This window comes from Myotis myotis, unplaced genomic scaffold, assembly GCF_014108235.1.
Source record: "Myotis myotis isolate mMyoMyo1 unplaced genomic scaffold, mMyoMyo1.p scaffold_m19_p_12, whole genome shotgun sequence".
NCBI lineage: Eukaryota > Metazoa > Chordata > Mammalia > Chiroptera > Vespertilionidae > Myotis > Myotis myotis.
The window spans coordinates 4,794,437-4,810,413 of NW_023416316.1; the positions used below are offsets into that span (position 1 = coordinate 4,794,437).

Sequence of the window (15,977 nt, forward strand, 5' to 3'; positions counted from 1 at the left end):
CAGTTCAAAATTAAAATAGTTCAGAGACCTGCTGCTAGATTTTTTATTTAAAGTACTCATTAAAAAACATGTATATTACAGTTTTATATACTGGGTTTTAAAAAGTCATTTTGATAACTATTTTTCTTTAAATGAATTACTTCTTTTTAAAAAAATCTTCACCCAAGGATATTTTCTCATTATTTTTAGAAAGAGTGGAAGAGAGAGGGAGAGACAGAGAGAAATATCAAAGTGAGAGAAACACATCAATTGATTGCCTCTTGCATGAGCCCTGACGAGGGCCCAGGTCAGGGAGGAGCCTGCAACTGAGGTACGTGCCCTTGACTGGAATCGAACCCAGGAACCTTCGGTCCAGGCTAACTCTCTATCCACTGAGCCAAACCGGCTAGGGCGAATTACTTCTTTAAAAAAATTTATTTTTATTGATTTCAGAGAGGAAGGGAGAGGAAGAGAGATAGAAACATCAATGATGAGAGAGAATCATTGATCAGCTGCCTCCTGCACACTGGGGATCAAGCCCACAAGCCAGGCATTTGCCCTGACCAGGAATCAAACTATGACCTCCTGGTTTACATGTCGACACTCAACCACTGAGACATGCTGGCCGGGTGATAACTCTTACAATACAACTGTTTGCCTCTGTTATCCTAGGACAGTGGTCGGCAAACCGCAGCTCGAGAGCCACATGCGGCTCTTTGGCCCCTGAGTGTGGCTCTTCCACAAAATATCACGTGCGGGCGTGTAGATACAGTGCGATTGAAACTTTGTGGCACATGCGCAGAAGTCAGTATTTTGTGGAAGAGCCACACTCAAGGGGCTAAAGAGCCGCATGTGTCTTGCGAGCTGCAGTTTGCCGACCACTGGCCTAGGCATTTTGTTTCGTGCATTTGAAAGCATTATTCTGAGAAGGGGTCTACAGGCTTCACAGGCTGCTAAGGGGGGCCAAAGGCACAGAAAATGACCCAGACCCTCTAGACCAGGGGTGGGCAAACTTTTTGACTCGAGGGCCACAATGGGTTCTTAAACTGGACCGGAGGAGCGGAACAAAAGCATGGATGGAGTGTTTGTGTGAACTAATATAAATTCAAAGTAAACATCATTACATAAAAGGGTACGGTCTTTTTTTTTTTTTTTAATATATTTTATTGATTTTTTACAGAGAGGAAGGGAGAGAGATAGAGAGTTAGAAACATCAATGAGAGAGAAACATCGATCAGCTGCCTCCTGCACATCTCCCACTGGGGATGTGCCCGCAACCCAGGTACATGCCCTTGACCGGAATTGAACCTGGGACCTTTCAGTCCGCAGGCCGACGCTCTATACACTGAGCCAAACCGGTTTCGGCTATGGGTTCTTTTTAATGATGAAAAAGTTACCTATTTATCTGTCATCTTCACTGAATACTTAGCTAATGTGGGAAAAAGCCCAACACCAAGAAAGTTGTGAGCCTCGCAGAGCAAGACTTCCCACCCCTTGTTGAAAGACACATGATGAGGTGCAAAGACAAGAATATACGCAGGAGCTGGCAAAAGAAATGGGAACCAAGCAAAACAGACCCTCTTCCCAGAAGAATGACTCTGAAAATGAGTTCGAATTTCTGTTGACATGGAGTAGAAATGGACAGCAAAAGGCACAGATCTTAAGTGCATATTCTAGGGGAGGAAAAGTAATTTTCCTTCAACTCTTCTGAGTTCTTCTGGTTGGTCTAATAATCCAATTAGCATGAGACAGACTAACAGGAGGAAAGAACCAGATTTCACGTGTGCATACTGGGGCTCTGTAAGACTGGGACCCGGGACTGGTGTCTCCCAGCCTGAGCCAAGGAGAAGGGGGTAGTGACCCAGACTTCAAAGGGAATGAAGGCAATTCACGGCTAGATGAGGAAGTACATTTGATGAACAGATTCTTGCTGGGTCGCCTAGAAACAATGGGACACAGGAGGCAAGCTATCAAACAGCTCTCCAGGCCCCTCCCTGTCTATCTACCAGCTTCCCAGGCTCCTCCCTGTCTATCTAACAGCTTTCCAGGCTCCTCCCTGTCGGCCACACCTAGTTCACCTGGTGTGAAGGTGCTCTCCCTCCCTGGAGGGCACTTCTAACTGAATTCCTTGAGGTAGGTGATGGGGAAGTAAGAAGCCCTTCTTGAGTCTTTTGTTTTCTTGAAAATAATCAATAATATGCCTTTTGGGGATGGCAAGGCTCTGTTCCCCACAGAGTTAAATACTTTAAAAAAATATGTATACACCTTAGCACCACTACCTGGACCAAGATAGGAAACATTTTTGGTTCCCAGAAGGCTCCTCCATTCATTTTCCCTGTCGATACCCAACCACACTCCAACATGACTCCTATCGCCATGGATTCATCCGACCGGCTTTGAACCTCATAGAATGAAGTCATATTGTGTGTTTTCACTGAGCCCAGATTTTTGTCCTTCCACATCATGTCTGTGACATGCACCATGTTACTGGTGTAGCAGGAGATCGCTCCTCCCACAGCCACGTCGCAGTCCACAGAACGGGCACCACAGTTCATAGGTGGCCACAGGGGCTGTTTCCAGTGTGGGGTTATCACAGATAAAGCCACTCTTGACAATTCTTGCGTCTGTCTTTATGGAACAGGAGCACTCATTTCTGTTGGGCGCAGTCCTGAGACACGGGTGCAGATGCTCCCATGGGGACACACAGCTGGCACTGTTAGTGACATAAACGAGCTGCCCACACCCTTCCCCAGATCCCCGAATTTCACCCCGTGTTTCAGCAGTTCCAGAGTGGGGGCAGCAGTACCTAATTGTGGTTTTAATTTTTCTTTTCTTTTTTTAAAAATATATTTTTATTAATTTCAGAGAGGAAGGGAGAGAGAGATAGAAACACCAATGATGAGAGAGAATCATTGATCAGCTGCCTCCTGCACACCCTCTACTGGGGATCAAGCCCACAACTTGGGCATGTGCCCTTGACTGGAATAGAACCTGGGACCCTTCAGTCCTCAGGCCGGCGCTCTATCCACTGAGCCAAACCAGCTAGGGCTGTGGTTTAATTTTTCAATAAACCCTCAGTATTCTGAGTCTGTCCTGTTTGGCAGGGGGTTTGGGAGCACAGAAGGTTTGTCTGCAGCACTTCCAGGCCACAGAGGCACGGGAACACGCTCTTTATTTGACACCAACAAGGAAAGCAGGGGAAATATTCTGATGAGCATGTTTTCTAGGCAATTGAGGTTTAACACTACAAACACCCACACTTATTTCAGGCCCTTTTATTTTATTTTATTTAAAAGATATACTGTTGATTTCAGAGAGGAAGGGAGAGAGAGAGAAAACATCAATGATGAGAGAGAATCATTGATCAGCTGCCTCCTGCACGTCCCACACTGGGGATCAAGCCCACAACCCGGGCATGTGCCTGACTGGGAATCGAACTGTGACCTCCTGGTTCAGAGGTCGATGCTCAACCACTGAGCCACGCCGGCTGTGCTCATGCCCTTTTCATCATCTTTTCCTACGAGGGATTACGAAGTCATGACGCTGAAATCTGTGCTGCAGACAGGCCTGGGCTCACCCATGTGCCGAGGGAGCCCTGAGACTAAGCACCCGCACACGTGGGCGTCAGGGTCCAGAGCCCACAGCGCCCCCACTGCCTCACTGTCTCTTTTACCCCACGGGCACTGTGGATGTGGAGGAGGAAGACTGCGTCTGGCCAAGACATTCTGAACTCAGTCGAAATCCATACAGTACACCCTCGTGGAGTCTGCACGGCCCCTCACGCTGGCCTGTAACTTTAAGCAGGGAATCCGCCCGCTCACACCACAATCCGATCGAGGCTCAGCGAATGCCTGTGGGTTTTCAGTCTCCTCTACAGTGAGTTCGATGAATGAGTGGTCGTTTAAACCGCCTTTACTTCCGCTTCCAGGTTACATTGCTGAGAGGACACTGGCAGTAAAGAAGATGGATTTAACAAAAAAGACTAAAATTTTCCGAATTGCAAATATTAGCTACTTAAAAAAAGTGAAATCACACAAAAATTAAAATCCTTTTCTATCCCCCCCATGCCCCAGTCCACTTCCTTTCCCTATATGCCCACGCTACCAGATTGTGCGGACAGTCCCAGATTTCTCTGTGAGTTTACAAAGATGTGCTTACTTTATATATAAATACATACATAACATCCACATTCACACACACACATCTGTATACATACATGCATACATACATATATACATGTAAATATCTACACATGCCATTTGTTTTCATGAATGAGACAGTATCATAGATATTATACTAAAACATGCTTTTTTTTTACTAAAGAAAATACCTTAGAAACATTGCCATGTCAGTACATATGGATCTACCCTGTCCTTTTTAACAACTATGCAGATTCTTTTAAAAAACCAAACACTTCAGTTGAGTATCAATGTATAAAATATGTAAAGAGCAGAAAAGGGCCTAAAGTGGGAAGTTAAGGCCCCCCAACTCCTTCCCGGCCTCCCGTTTTCATTCTCCACGGGAAATGGCTATCAAACCCGTGGGTGCCCTTCTGGAACTTTCTTGCATACTGACAAGCATATTTATCTTTCTTTGTTGTTTTAAGGAAATGGGGAGGTATCGTACGAATCATTCTGGAACTCGCTTTTCTGTCTAACACTGTATGTGAGACATTTCTCTGTGGTGTCACATCTATTTCCACGTCGCCTTTCCAACAGCTGGGAAGCAGTGCATTGTTCAAATGGATCATAATTTCCACAATCACTCCTCTACTGATGGAAATTGAGGTAGCTCCCAGGTGTGGTTTGTTTTTTCTGTTTTAAATAATGCTAGCACACACATCCTAACAATAGAGCTGTGGCTAAATGCTGTGTGCATCTTTAATGACTGCTAATGGCCCTCCCAACAGACTGTACCATGCACATATCCCCCAGCAGTCTGCGGAGACTCCTCCCGTGCCAGGAGGACAGATCTGTAAGGAGCTGCAAGTCCGCCCCTGCCCTGCCAGATCCTAATTGATATAGAAGGAGCTGTCAGGGAGGCCCCCAGGGCGCCACCCAGGGTCACACTCATTTCAATTAATAACCAGAGGAGCTCACAGATGGCAGGGAGCACAGGGTAACCAACGCTTGGGGGTGGGGGGTGAGCTAACAGGCAGGTGACAGAATCAAGATGTCAGGAAACTCCTGACAAGTAGCAATTACAGACACACTGAGGAGATTCGACTCAGTGGACAAGGCAAACCCCCCACGGAGGTGCAAATACAAACTGCAGATGCAACCCACAGGGTGGGGCGGGTGGCTGCTAGGGGGCAGGCGTGTGTCCCCACTCCACCCACAGGAAGCGAGGCTCACAGGCGTCCTCATAAACTGGCAGGTGATAGAGCTGAGGTCTGAACCAGGTTCGTTTGACTCCAAAATTGTCCCCGCTACACATGATGTCACCTCACAGCCATTAACAGCTCGGGTGGGGGAGGGTGCTGTGGTTCCCCAGGAGTCATCAGGCAAGGCAGCGGACCGGCCTGCTCCACTGGTGCCTAGGGGACGGGGGCCCAGAGTTCAGATCTGAGCACTTCAATTTAAAAGGCTCGTTAAGACCTCACACGTGCCCAGGGAGCGCAAGGAGGGTGGTGATGAGGGGAGCGGAGGCCAGGTCTCGGGAGGAAAGGAGCAGGTGACCTGGAATGCCCGGAGGCAGCACGGTGACGGTCCTGGTGACGATCCGACCCGGGTGACGAGGGCTCAGCCTTATACTACGGCTACAGAGAACGCAAACGGAAACTCGGAATGCAAGACACAGACAAATGAATTCACTTAAAACAAACTTTCTAGCAGCCAGAGATGCGGAGAGAGGAGATGAATTGCTGTGGGGGTGCTGTATTAATTGCTTTTGGGGGATTTGTCCCCGGGCCCTGGCACGGCGCGCCTACAATCCTGGGAGCTTCCTGAGTGATAAGGGTGATGGGAGCGACTTGGGCTCTAAGAGGCCACGCTGGTGGCCCTGGAGAGCGTCAGGACGGGGCTGGTCGCTGGGAAGACCAAGCCTGGATTTAGGAGCTTGAAACGCTCAGATCCAGCCCGGCTGGCGTGGCTCAGTGGTTGAGCGTCAACCTATAAACCAGGAGGTCACAGTTCAGTTCCAGGTCAGGGCACATGCCCAGGTTGCAGGCTCGCGATCCCCCGTGTGGGGAATGTAGGAAGCAGCCGATCAACGAGTCTCTCTCATCATTGATGTTTCCATCTCTCTCTCTCCCTTCCTCTCTGAAATCAATAAAAATATTAAAAAACCAAAAAAACAAAAACAACCAAATACCTTGCGGACCCAGCCTGAAATCTCTGGATGAGGCGCTGAGCGATCCAATCGCCAATGGCCAATGGTTTAATCAGAGGTGCCTGTGTGATGGAGCCGCCACAAAGCCCTGCACCCCGGGGTTCAGCAGCTCCCGGCTGGTGCACACACCAAGGTCCATGGGAGCTCTGTGCCCCTTGGCTGCTCCTGAACTGTATCCTTTACAATAAAAGGATAATAGTAAGTGATGTGCTTTCCTGAGTTCCGAGTCATTTTAGCAAATGAGTGAGCCTGAAGGCACCCCTGACTGTGACCTAGGACTTGATCCTCACAATTGGCATCTGACGTGAAGGCTGCCCAGTGGGCTGGGCCCTTGAGCTGTGGAGGCTGACACTAACTCTGAGTGGTTTGTGTCGGAAGTGAATTGAATTGTGGGACACTCAGCAGGTATCAGAACTGGTTGGTGTCAGGAGAGAAAACACCTATGAAGGAGGTAGAAACTTCTCTTTACTGGAGACCTTCAGCAGGGCCAGGCAGCTGGCTGCTGGTAGAGCTGCTGGGATTCACGCCGTGGGCGGGGGGCTGGCCCAGATGAACCCTGAGGCAGTAGGTATGGTCCACGGTGCTGGCCTGCAGGCTGCTACCAGCGCACGACCAAGCGAGCAGGAACGGGAAGCAAGCATGTAGGAAACAACAGCAACCTGACATGGCCGTGACCCCTTACATGGAGTCCAGACCATCTGGGTGGACTGAACTCGGTGGTAAGTGCATGAGGCGGGTGGGGCATACTGGTCAAGCATAGCAGGACCACAGCAGAATGTAGGTCTGCAACAGACTAGAAATTAAAACGTGGGTCCTTCACCGCAAACAGTCGGAGAAGTGCGGCTCAGGGCCTCGGCCTCATGTGCTGGCCCCAAGGAGGCCTTTCTGACCACCCTAAGCAGCTCTTCCTCACTCTGCAGGGAGCCAGCCTTCATGTAAGTTTACAGCTCCTTCCTCCATCACGGGGGTGGTTAAAGAAAGTTTCAAGCTGGGATTTAAAGGTGTCTGGAGAAAGTGAGTGCAAACCCTCCCTCCAATCCTGACACGAACTCCCGTGTGTGCTTCCCCTGCATGCACCAGGAGCTCTCCGACACCCGAACCACGAATGGCACACGAGAAACGCAGCACCATGGGCACCACAAAGTCACGCACTGGAGTACCAGCCACAGGCGGCGAAGCCATTACGCTGACAATGGTGAAAAATAAAAGGCAAATTTAACATTTTAAGGTAATGTCCACAGAAACTATAAAAAACGACCAAGCAACCTTGGGTTAGGCAATGGTTTCTGAGATATGACATGAGACACACAGGCAACAGAAAAACAGATGGAGGAGACACCATCACATTTAAAAACGTGTGTACTTCAAAAGACACCATCAAGAAAGTGAAGAGGCATCCTACAAAATGAGAGAAAACGTCTGCAAATCATGTATCTGACACAGTATCCATCTGTATTGAGCATCCTTAACATCTATAATAATAGAAGCGCAATATGCTAATTAGACCGGACGACCTTCGGAATGAAGCTGGGGCTGCAGTTGCCTCGGGCTGAGGCAAGCCACCGCGGCTGCGAGGGTGGAGCCCCTTGCACGAATTTCATGCATCGGGCCTCTAGTTCAATAATAAAAGGAAAAACAGCCCCATGGTGCAGTGGTTTTGCCATTTCTTTGTTCGTGGGTTTGGACGTTTTTAGGCAGCAACATGGCGCTCCGAGGCCCTGCCTGCTCCTCTGACTCGGGCCGCAGCCCTGCCTGTTTTGTTTGTCTTCCCCGAGTCTCGGATCCTCAGGTCTCCTGCCAGGCTGGGCAGCAACACCGGCCAGAAGCTTTACCCGAGACCATCGATACAAACCACAGCAACGTGCTGCAGGGAGCGCGCATGCTCAGTGTCTTCGGCAGAAACAAAACCGGAGACCACATTCGAGCCTGGCTATCATCTTTCCCACAGAGGCCACCGGAGACGGCCTGTGTTCGGGATACGACAGACCACAGTGATTTGTGAAGTCGATCCTTCTAGCCAACGGTTCCAAAGATGTAAGGGAGCTGCCCACGCCGCGCCACGGGTGAGTGTGGAGCCACGGGGGCCGGGCAGGCTGGCTCAGGCCGCTGCTGCCCAGCACGCTCCACAGGCGATTTCTCACCCCCCATGGGGTCCCAGGACATGGCCGCCAGCATGTGGCAGGACCAGGGGACACCCCCGGGCGAGGACTGTGTGATGATCCACGTGAGGGGTGATGCTGGGCCCACATGGAGGCTCTGTGTCTCTTTCCTGGGAGGCGTGGCTTTCCTCTGGGCACAGGTGCTGGCCGCAGAGCTGTGTGGCTGGGGAAAGCCCAGGGCAGTTTGTTCCTTTTGGGCGGGGCTGACGTTTTGCCCAATTCTGGCAGCAGAAGGACTTCCCGAGGGGAGCAACCTCGCGGTCTCTGGTGCTCTAAGCAGAAAGAAGCTCAGCGTGGCGGGTGCTGGCACCCTGAGCACGAGAAACGGAGGGTTCGCGCTTCTGCTCCTGACTGAGCGGCCGGGACGCCCTGGGCTGTCTCAGCGGCCGGGCCCTTGGGGAGGGCTGTGCTCAAGCCTCGGGAGCACATTCCCCCGGGGCCCTTCTTCTGTGTGGGTCAGCGGGCGCCGCTCTGGACAAGAAGCATGTGGACACCTCTTCAGAGGCCCAGCCCGAGACGGGACCGCCCCCCTGGCCTCACAGGACAAGGCGAGGTGGGCGCCCGGCAACCTGGGTGTGCTCCGTGAAGGCCAAGGTGAAGATGGGCCAGACATTGTGGCCTTGAGCGACTCCATAGCCCTTCACCAGGGACTGGACGCAGGGTGCCCAGGAGGGCGAGGCTGGCTCTCAGGCACCAGGACCATGATCACCGCCACTGTTACCGTGACAACCGTCATGTGCTGAGTGCACGTTCTGTGCCGGGCACCGTGCTCACAGCTCCCCCTGCTCAGCTCTTGGAATCCTCTTCATCGTCCCAGACAGTTTCCACTGCAGATGATGAAGCCGAGGCTCGGAAAGGCGGGTTACCTGCGCAGGGCCCTGAGCCCAGGAGGCGGGGAGCCTCAGGCAGGCCAGGTGGCCCCGAAGCTGGGGTCTGCTAAGCACGGTGACGGGCAAGCTCTCCAGGAGGCAGCAAAGAAAAAACGGGGGCACTTACATGGCCTCTGCAGTTCTAGGGGAGACCCCCAGGGGTAGAGCGGGCAGTGGAAGTTTGAAAGGAGAAAGAAAAGCAACGGAGAGCCCAGCGTGAGGGCCTGGCCCAGGAGTGGGGGCAGCAATGCCTCCTTTCCTGTGTCCTCGCTGAACAGAGAGGGCATTTCGCAACCGCAGTGATTTCCGGCCTCTCTCTCCAGGACCTTGTTGCTCACAGGCAGGACCAGAGGCCGGCCTGGGACTGCGCGGCCATGCACAAAGGGCTGTGGTCCCATTGGCCTTGGTCCCATCTCCTATCCCCTGGCTCCCGTACAGATCTGTTAAAGGGTCTGCGTCACCCTATCAGAGCACCTTCCACACGCAGAGTACCGGCCTCTCCCCCTCAGCTCTGCTTCAGGAAACACTGAGGAGCTGTGTGCCCTCCCGGCTCCACTCGGGCAAGACTTCTGGGTAGCGAGGGCCCAGCCGGCCCGGCGCGCTCACATGGCCCTGCGCTTGGTGACAGTGCCGGGCCCGGGAGCTTCCTACCTCGTCCGAAGAGCCGTTCTCCACTCGGAACCGTCCGGCCCTCTGGATGGCTCCATCGGCATCGCTGGAAATAAGCTGGGACAAGAGAGCGCTCGGTTAGGTAGCTGCTCAGCACGACAACGTCCCTCTGTCTGTATCCGTCCCTCTGTCCGTATCCGTCCCTCTGTCCGTATCCGTCCCTCTGTCTGTATCCGTCCCTCAGGCTGTATCCGTCCCTCTGTCTGTATCCGTCCCTCTGTCTGTATCCGTCCCTCTGTCTGTATCCGTCCCTCAGGCTGTATCCGTCCCTCTGTCTGTATCCGTCCCTCAGGCTGTATCCGTCCCTCTGTCTGTATCCGTCCCTCTGTCTGTATCCGTCCCTCAGGCTGTATCCGTCCCTCAGTCTGTATCCGTCCCTCTGTCTGTATCCGTCCCTCTGTCTGTATCCGTCCCTCAGGCTGTATCCGTCCCTCTGTCTGTATCCGTCCCTCAGTCTGTATCCGTCCCTCAGACTGTATCCGTCCCTCTGTCTGTATCCGTCCCTCAGGCTGTATCCGTCCCTCTGTCTGTATCCGTCCCTCTGTCTGTATCCGTCCCTCAGGCTGTATCCGTCCCTCTGTCTGTATCCGTCCCTCTGTCTGTATCCGTCCCTCAGGCTGTATCCGTCCCTCTGTCTGTATCCGTCCCTCTGTCTGTATCCGTCCCTCAGGCTGTATCCGTCCCTCTGTCTGTATCCGTCCCTCTGTCTGTATCCGTCCCTCAGGCTGTATCCGTCCCTCAGGCTGTATCCGTCCCTCTGTCTGTATCCGTCCCTCTGTCTGTATCCGTCCCTCTGTCTGTATCCGTCCCTCAGGCTGTATCCGTCCCTCTGTCTGTATCCGTCCCTCTGTCTGTATCCGTCCCTCTGTCTGTATCCGTCCCTCAGGCTGTATCCGTCCCTCTGTCTGTATCCGTCCCTCTGTCTGTATCCGTCCCTCTGTCTGTATCCGTCCCTCAGGCTGTATCCGTCCCTCTGTCTGTATCCGTCCCTCTGGCTGTATCCGTCCCTCAGGCTGTATCCGTCCCTCTGTCTGTATCCGTCCCTCTGTCTGTATCCGTCCCTCAGGCTGTATCCGTCCCTCAGGCTGTATCCGTCCCTCTGTCTGTATCCGTCCCTCTGTCTGTATCCGTCCCTCTGTCTGTATCCGTCCCTCTGTCTGTATCCGTCCCTCAGGCTGTATCCGTCCCTCTGTCTGTATCCGTCCCTCTGTCTGTATCCGTCCCTCAGGCTGTATCCGTCCCTCTGTCTGTATCCGTCCCTCAGTGTCTGTATCCGTCCCTCTGTCTGTATCCGTCCCTCAGTCTGTATCCGTCCCTCAGGCTGTATCCGTCCCTCTGTCTGTATCCGTCCCTCTGTCTGTATCCGTCCCTCTGTCTGTATCCGTCCCTCTGGCTGTATCCGTCCCTCTGTCTGTATCCGTCCCTCTGTCTGTATCCGTCCCTCAGTCTGTATCCGTCCCTCAGGCTGTATCCGTCCCTCAGTCTGTATCCGTCCCTCTGTCTGTATCCGTCCCTCAGTCTGTATCCGTCCCTCAGGCTGTATCCGTCCCTCAGGCTGTATCCGTCCCTCTGTCTGTATCCGTCCCTCTGTCTGTATCCGTCCCTCAGGCTGTATCCGTCCCTCTGTCTGTATCCGTCCCTCTGTCTGTATCCGTCCCTCAGGCTGTATCCGTCCCTCTGTCTGTATCCGTCCCTCTGTCTGTATCCGTCCCTCAGGCTGTATCCGTCCCTCTGTCTGTATCCGTCCCTCTGTCTGTATCCGTCCCTCAGGCTGTATCCGTCCCTCTGGCTGTATCCGTCCCTCTGTCTGTATCCGTCCTCTGTCTGTATCCGTCCCTCAGGCTGTATCCGTCCCTCAGGCTGTATCCGTCCCTCTGTCTGTATCCGTCCCTCTGTCTGTATCCGTCCCTCTGTCTGTATCCGTCCCTCAGGCTGTATCCGTCCCTCTGTCTGTATCCGTCCCTCTGTCTGTATCCGTCCCTCTGTCTGTATCCGTCCCTCTGTCTGTATCCGTCCCTCCTGTCTGTATCCGTCCCTCTGTCTGTATCCGTCCCTCTGTCTGTATCCGTCCCTCTGGCTGTATCCGTCCCTCAGGCTGTATCCGTCCCTGTCTATCCGTCCCTCTGTCTGTATCCGTCCCTCTGTCTGTATCCGTCCCTCAGGCTGTATCCGTCCCTCTGTCTGTATCCGTCCCTCTGTCTGTATCCATCCCTCTGTCTGTATCCGTCCCTCAGGCTGTATCCGTCCCTCTGTCTGTATCCGTCCCTCTGTCTGTATCCGTCCCTCTGTCTGTATCCGTCCCTCTGTCTGTATCCATCCTGTGAGTGAGCCAAATCCCACGCGAGCGGGGCCTGCCTAGCAGCTAACGGTCTGTCTGAAGCTCCCCCGGCCAGGTCCTCGGACAGCCAGCCCCCAGCCTTCAGGAGCTGAAGTGAGGGAGAGACACCTAACCCACAGGAGTGGAGACAACAGCATCGATTCTAAATATGACCGTATTCCAAGACGGAAAAGCATGAAGGCAATGCTCCCTGGAAAGAGAATCTTAAAAAAAAATAAAAATTTATATATATATATATTGATTTCAGAGAGGAAGGGAGAGGGAAGTGGGAGAGTGAGCTAGAAACATCAATGATGAGAGGTATCATTGATCGGCTGCCTCCTCACGCCCCCCACTAGGGATTGAGCCCACAACCAGGGCATGTGCCCTGACCGGGAATCAAACTGTAACCTCCTGGTTCATAGGTCGACCCTCAACCACTGGACTGAGCCACCCTGGCAGGGCAAAGTCCAGTTTTTATGCCTAATCTTTATCTTGCAAAGTATTTTTTAAAAGCAAATAAAAAGATTTGTGTGTGTGCTTCACTATTCCTGGATCGGATCCTCACGCTGTTGGTGCTCTGAAGGTAGGCAAGAGGCTGTGCAGTAGAGAATTTGACCTCGCCAAGGAGAGGTTGCCTGTGCCCTCGGCTCCTGGGAGGTGACCTCTAAGCCTGGAGATGCCCCGAGTGTCTGTTCACCGCTCAGAGTCACATGGACAGTGACGTCCTTTATAATGGGGGCTTTGGGGCGCGTGGTATCAGGTCTACCTCTGGACACCAAGACTCAGGTGAGCTCCCCTGGTTGGCAACACTCCGTGTGTCGTTACCAGGAGGAGTTAACGCTGTCCGTGACCCTAGGAGCAGGCAGGTGGAACCTGCACCTGGACTAGCTCTCCTGCCTCTGTCCCTGTGTCAGTTCCTTGGCTGATTCTAACCTGGGTCCCTTCACTGTGATGAACCACAGTGAGCTTCACAGCTTTCAGGAAGTTCTGAGTCTCACAGCACATTATGGAACCCGACAGTGGCCTGGGACCTCGAGTTTCCTAACCTGCAGAGGCCGATTCTAAAGCACCAGAGCCAGATGAGCCGAGGGCTCCTGGGGTGACTGCCATTCTCCCAGGGGAAGCACAGAGGACCCAGTGCTAACTTCTTCTTTGCTTATGAGCTTCCACTCACTATTAAAATGGAGGGACTAGCAAGTAGGTTCCAAGTCCAGTGTGATTGGCATAGGCTGCCTCAGGGGCTTTGGGGGCAGTATTCTGAGGATGCATCTGGAGAGCAAGAGCTGCCATCAATTAGTAATGTCTGACATCGGACTCTGGGAGACTGGAGGTTGGCAGATCTAGTCTTCACGCAGCCAGCCCCACCCAGGACTCAAAGGCTTGGAAGAGGAGCTGAGAGCCCTGCAGTGATTCACTCATTCATTCACATGAGACGTAAACTCAATGTGTGGACACTGCTGGGCCAGCAATAATGCCCTTTCCTTTGTTGAGATGAGAATGAGAAGCTTACTGCTCATCTTGTTTAAAAGGTTCAAGAAGAAGAAAGGAAGGACTTGTTTAATGATTGGATGGTTAGAAGGTACTTAGCTCCCTCTGAACTTCTGATCATAAAACCCACAGACACTGAACTCAGACCTCAAGCTGACCTGCTTAACTCTGTCACCTCTACCATCTCCCCCAGCCACCTTCATCCAACCCCAGCCACCTCTCACCCGGACGACGGCAACCGCCTCCTAACCCGTCCACACAGCCACCCACCATCGCTTCTCTCCCACCCACTCCTCACACTGCAGCCCGGTGATTTCAGCAAACTGCAAACCGGATCGCCCCGCAATCCTGCCTAACCCAGCACCCCACTCTGTCCACCTGAGGATGGGCACGCATCACCCCCTCGCCTGGGACGCCCCCTCCACCAGCCTCCCCTCGTGAACGCCTCCTCCTTATTCAATCTCACCGCAGTCCCGCTGCAGGGGACTTCCCTGACCCGGTCGGTGCCTGGGAAACGAGCCCTGTCAGTCTGCAACTCGGAACTGTGCTCCCATTTCTTCGTGGAGCTCCCTTCATGCCGTCTCTCCTCACCACTCCCTCTGCCCCCTGAGAGCTCCACAGAGGCGGGGACTAGTTTTCTTCTCACCACTGCACCCCCCAAGCTAAGCACATGGTCTAGATGTTCACGAAATATTTATCAAACGAGGAATATGGAAATCGAGGAAGGCCAAATTCCTACTGAAAGGACAAAGGAAAGTAAAACTGTGGTAAGATCTATGCCAGCCCTGGAAACATTACTCACACAAGAAACCAGGGAAGGCGGGGCCAAGGAATCCGAATCAGGGTGTGCCAGGGGAAGGCAGCCGAGGTAACTTAAACCCGCCCTGAGCTCATGCTGGCAGAGCCTGTGGCCTGGGTGTTTGGGGGGTGTCAGGGCAGCGGTGGGAAGGCCCCTCCAGTCGCCTGGAAGAGGGATCCAGGCTGGCTCGCAGAGTGGCAGCCCCAGCTCTCAGCCGGTTCTGGCTGCTGGCTTCATAGGGGGAGGGTGCCATGCTGGTGCCTGGCGAGGGCTGGTACACCCGCCGATGTGAGAGGAGATGGCACTCCAGTGAGCGAGGAGATGAACAACAACAACAGGGGAAAATCCTGTCAACACAGCAGAGACGCCGTTTCTATCCGCAGTTTTCCTTCTATGATTCTCATAAACCTGACCCGACCACTTAAACCTGTACACCCTGTAAACGCTTCCCTTCGCTGGCAGGAGATCTGGCGAGCAATGGAGCAGTGCCTCTGAGAGCCCATCTCACCAGCCAGTGCCCAGTACCGAGAACCTTCTCCCCCAGCTCCTTCCATGTGGCACAGAGTTCTGACTGCCACCAAAATCCATGCCCGCCACGTCCCACGGTAACAGAACAGCAGCCAGTCACGTGGCTGGACCACGTTTCCCTCCAGGTGGCCCTTGGGCTTAATTCTTTCCACCTGCAGGTGTGCCAGAGGTCCAGTGGCATGCGGGCCCAGGCCCCTAGAGAGGGCCGCCTCTCCCACACCTCCCGCCCGCTCCACTGGCCAGGGCCTCGGTGACTGAGAGGCCTTGATGTCCACAGTGAGGACAGTGGGTTGACTGCGAGCCCACATGTGTGGGGCAGAGCCAGCCACTGACTTAGAATGTGGGGCTGGATGTGACAGTGAATAAACTTGCTCTTAACCGCAATCTGCTGTTCTAAGGCAACTTATCCACCCTACAAGGAGGAACAAAGAAACAAAAATCACTAAACCTATGACAAGCCCATAATTTAAAATGTGGAAACAGCTGAGGTATCAGGGCAGATGTTCCTTGAAACAAATTTACTGCAAAAGCACAAGGAAACTTCAGGCAGTGGCTAATCACTGTAACGCGTTGGGAGGACAGTGGATCTATGATATGGAACAATCTGTGATCAGCTTTCAAGATGCAAAGCATAGTTTCTGAATTTTGAAATGCAGACCACATTTCATAGTGAACAAAAATTAGATACTCAGGCCGAAACCGGTTTGGCTCAGTGGATAGAGCGTCGGCCTGCAGACTGAAGGGTCCCAGGTTCGATTCCGGTCAAGGGCATGTACCTGGGTTGCGGGCACATCCCCCGTGGGAGATGTGCAGGAGGCAGCTGATCGATGTTTCTC

At 53.0% G+C, this 15,977-nt stretch overlaps 1 protein-coding gene across 2 annotated transcripts in view; it reads right to left on the bottom strand.

Annotated features, from left to right (window-relative positions):
* The window catches only part of GARNL3 (GTPase activating Rap/RanGAP domain like 3), a 99,368-nt gene that overhangs the window by 40,897 nt on the left and 42,494 nt on the right, over positions 1-15,977 (bottom strand). For both annotated transcript variants that reach the window (XM_036329598.1, XM_036329599.1), the window contains one exon: positions 9,989-10,063. In XM_036329598.1, coding sequence (XP_036185491.1) covers positions 9,989-10,063 — 75 coding nt within the window. The remainder of the gene's footprint in view (positions 1-9,988; positions 10,064-15,977) is intronic.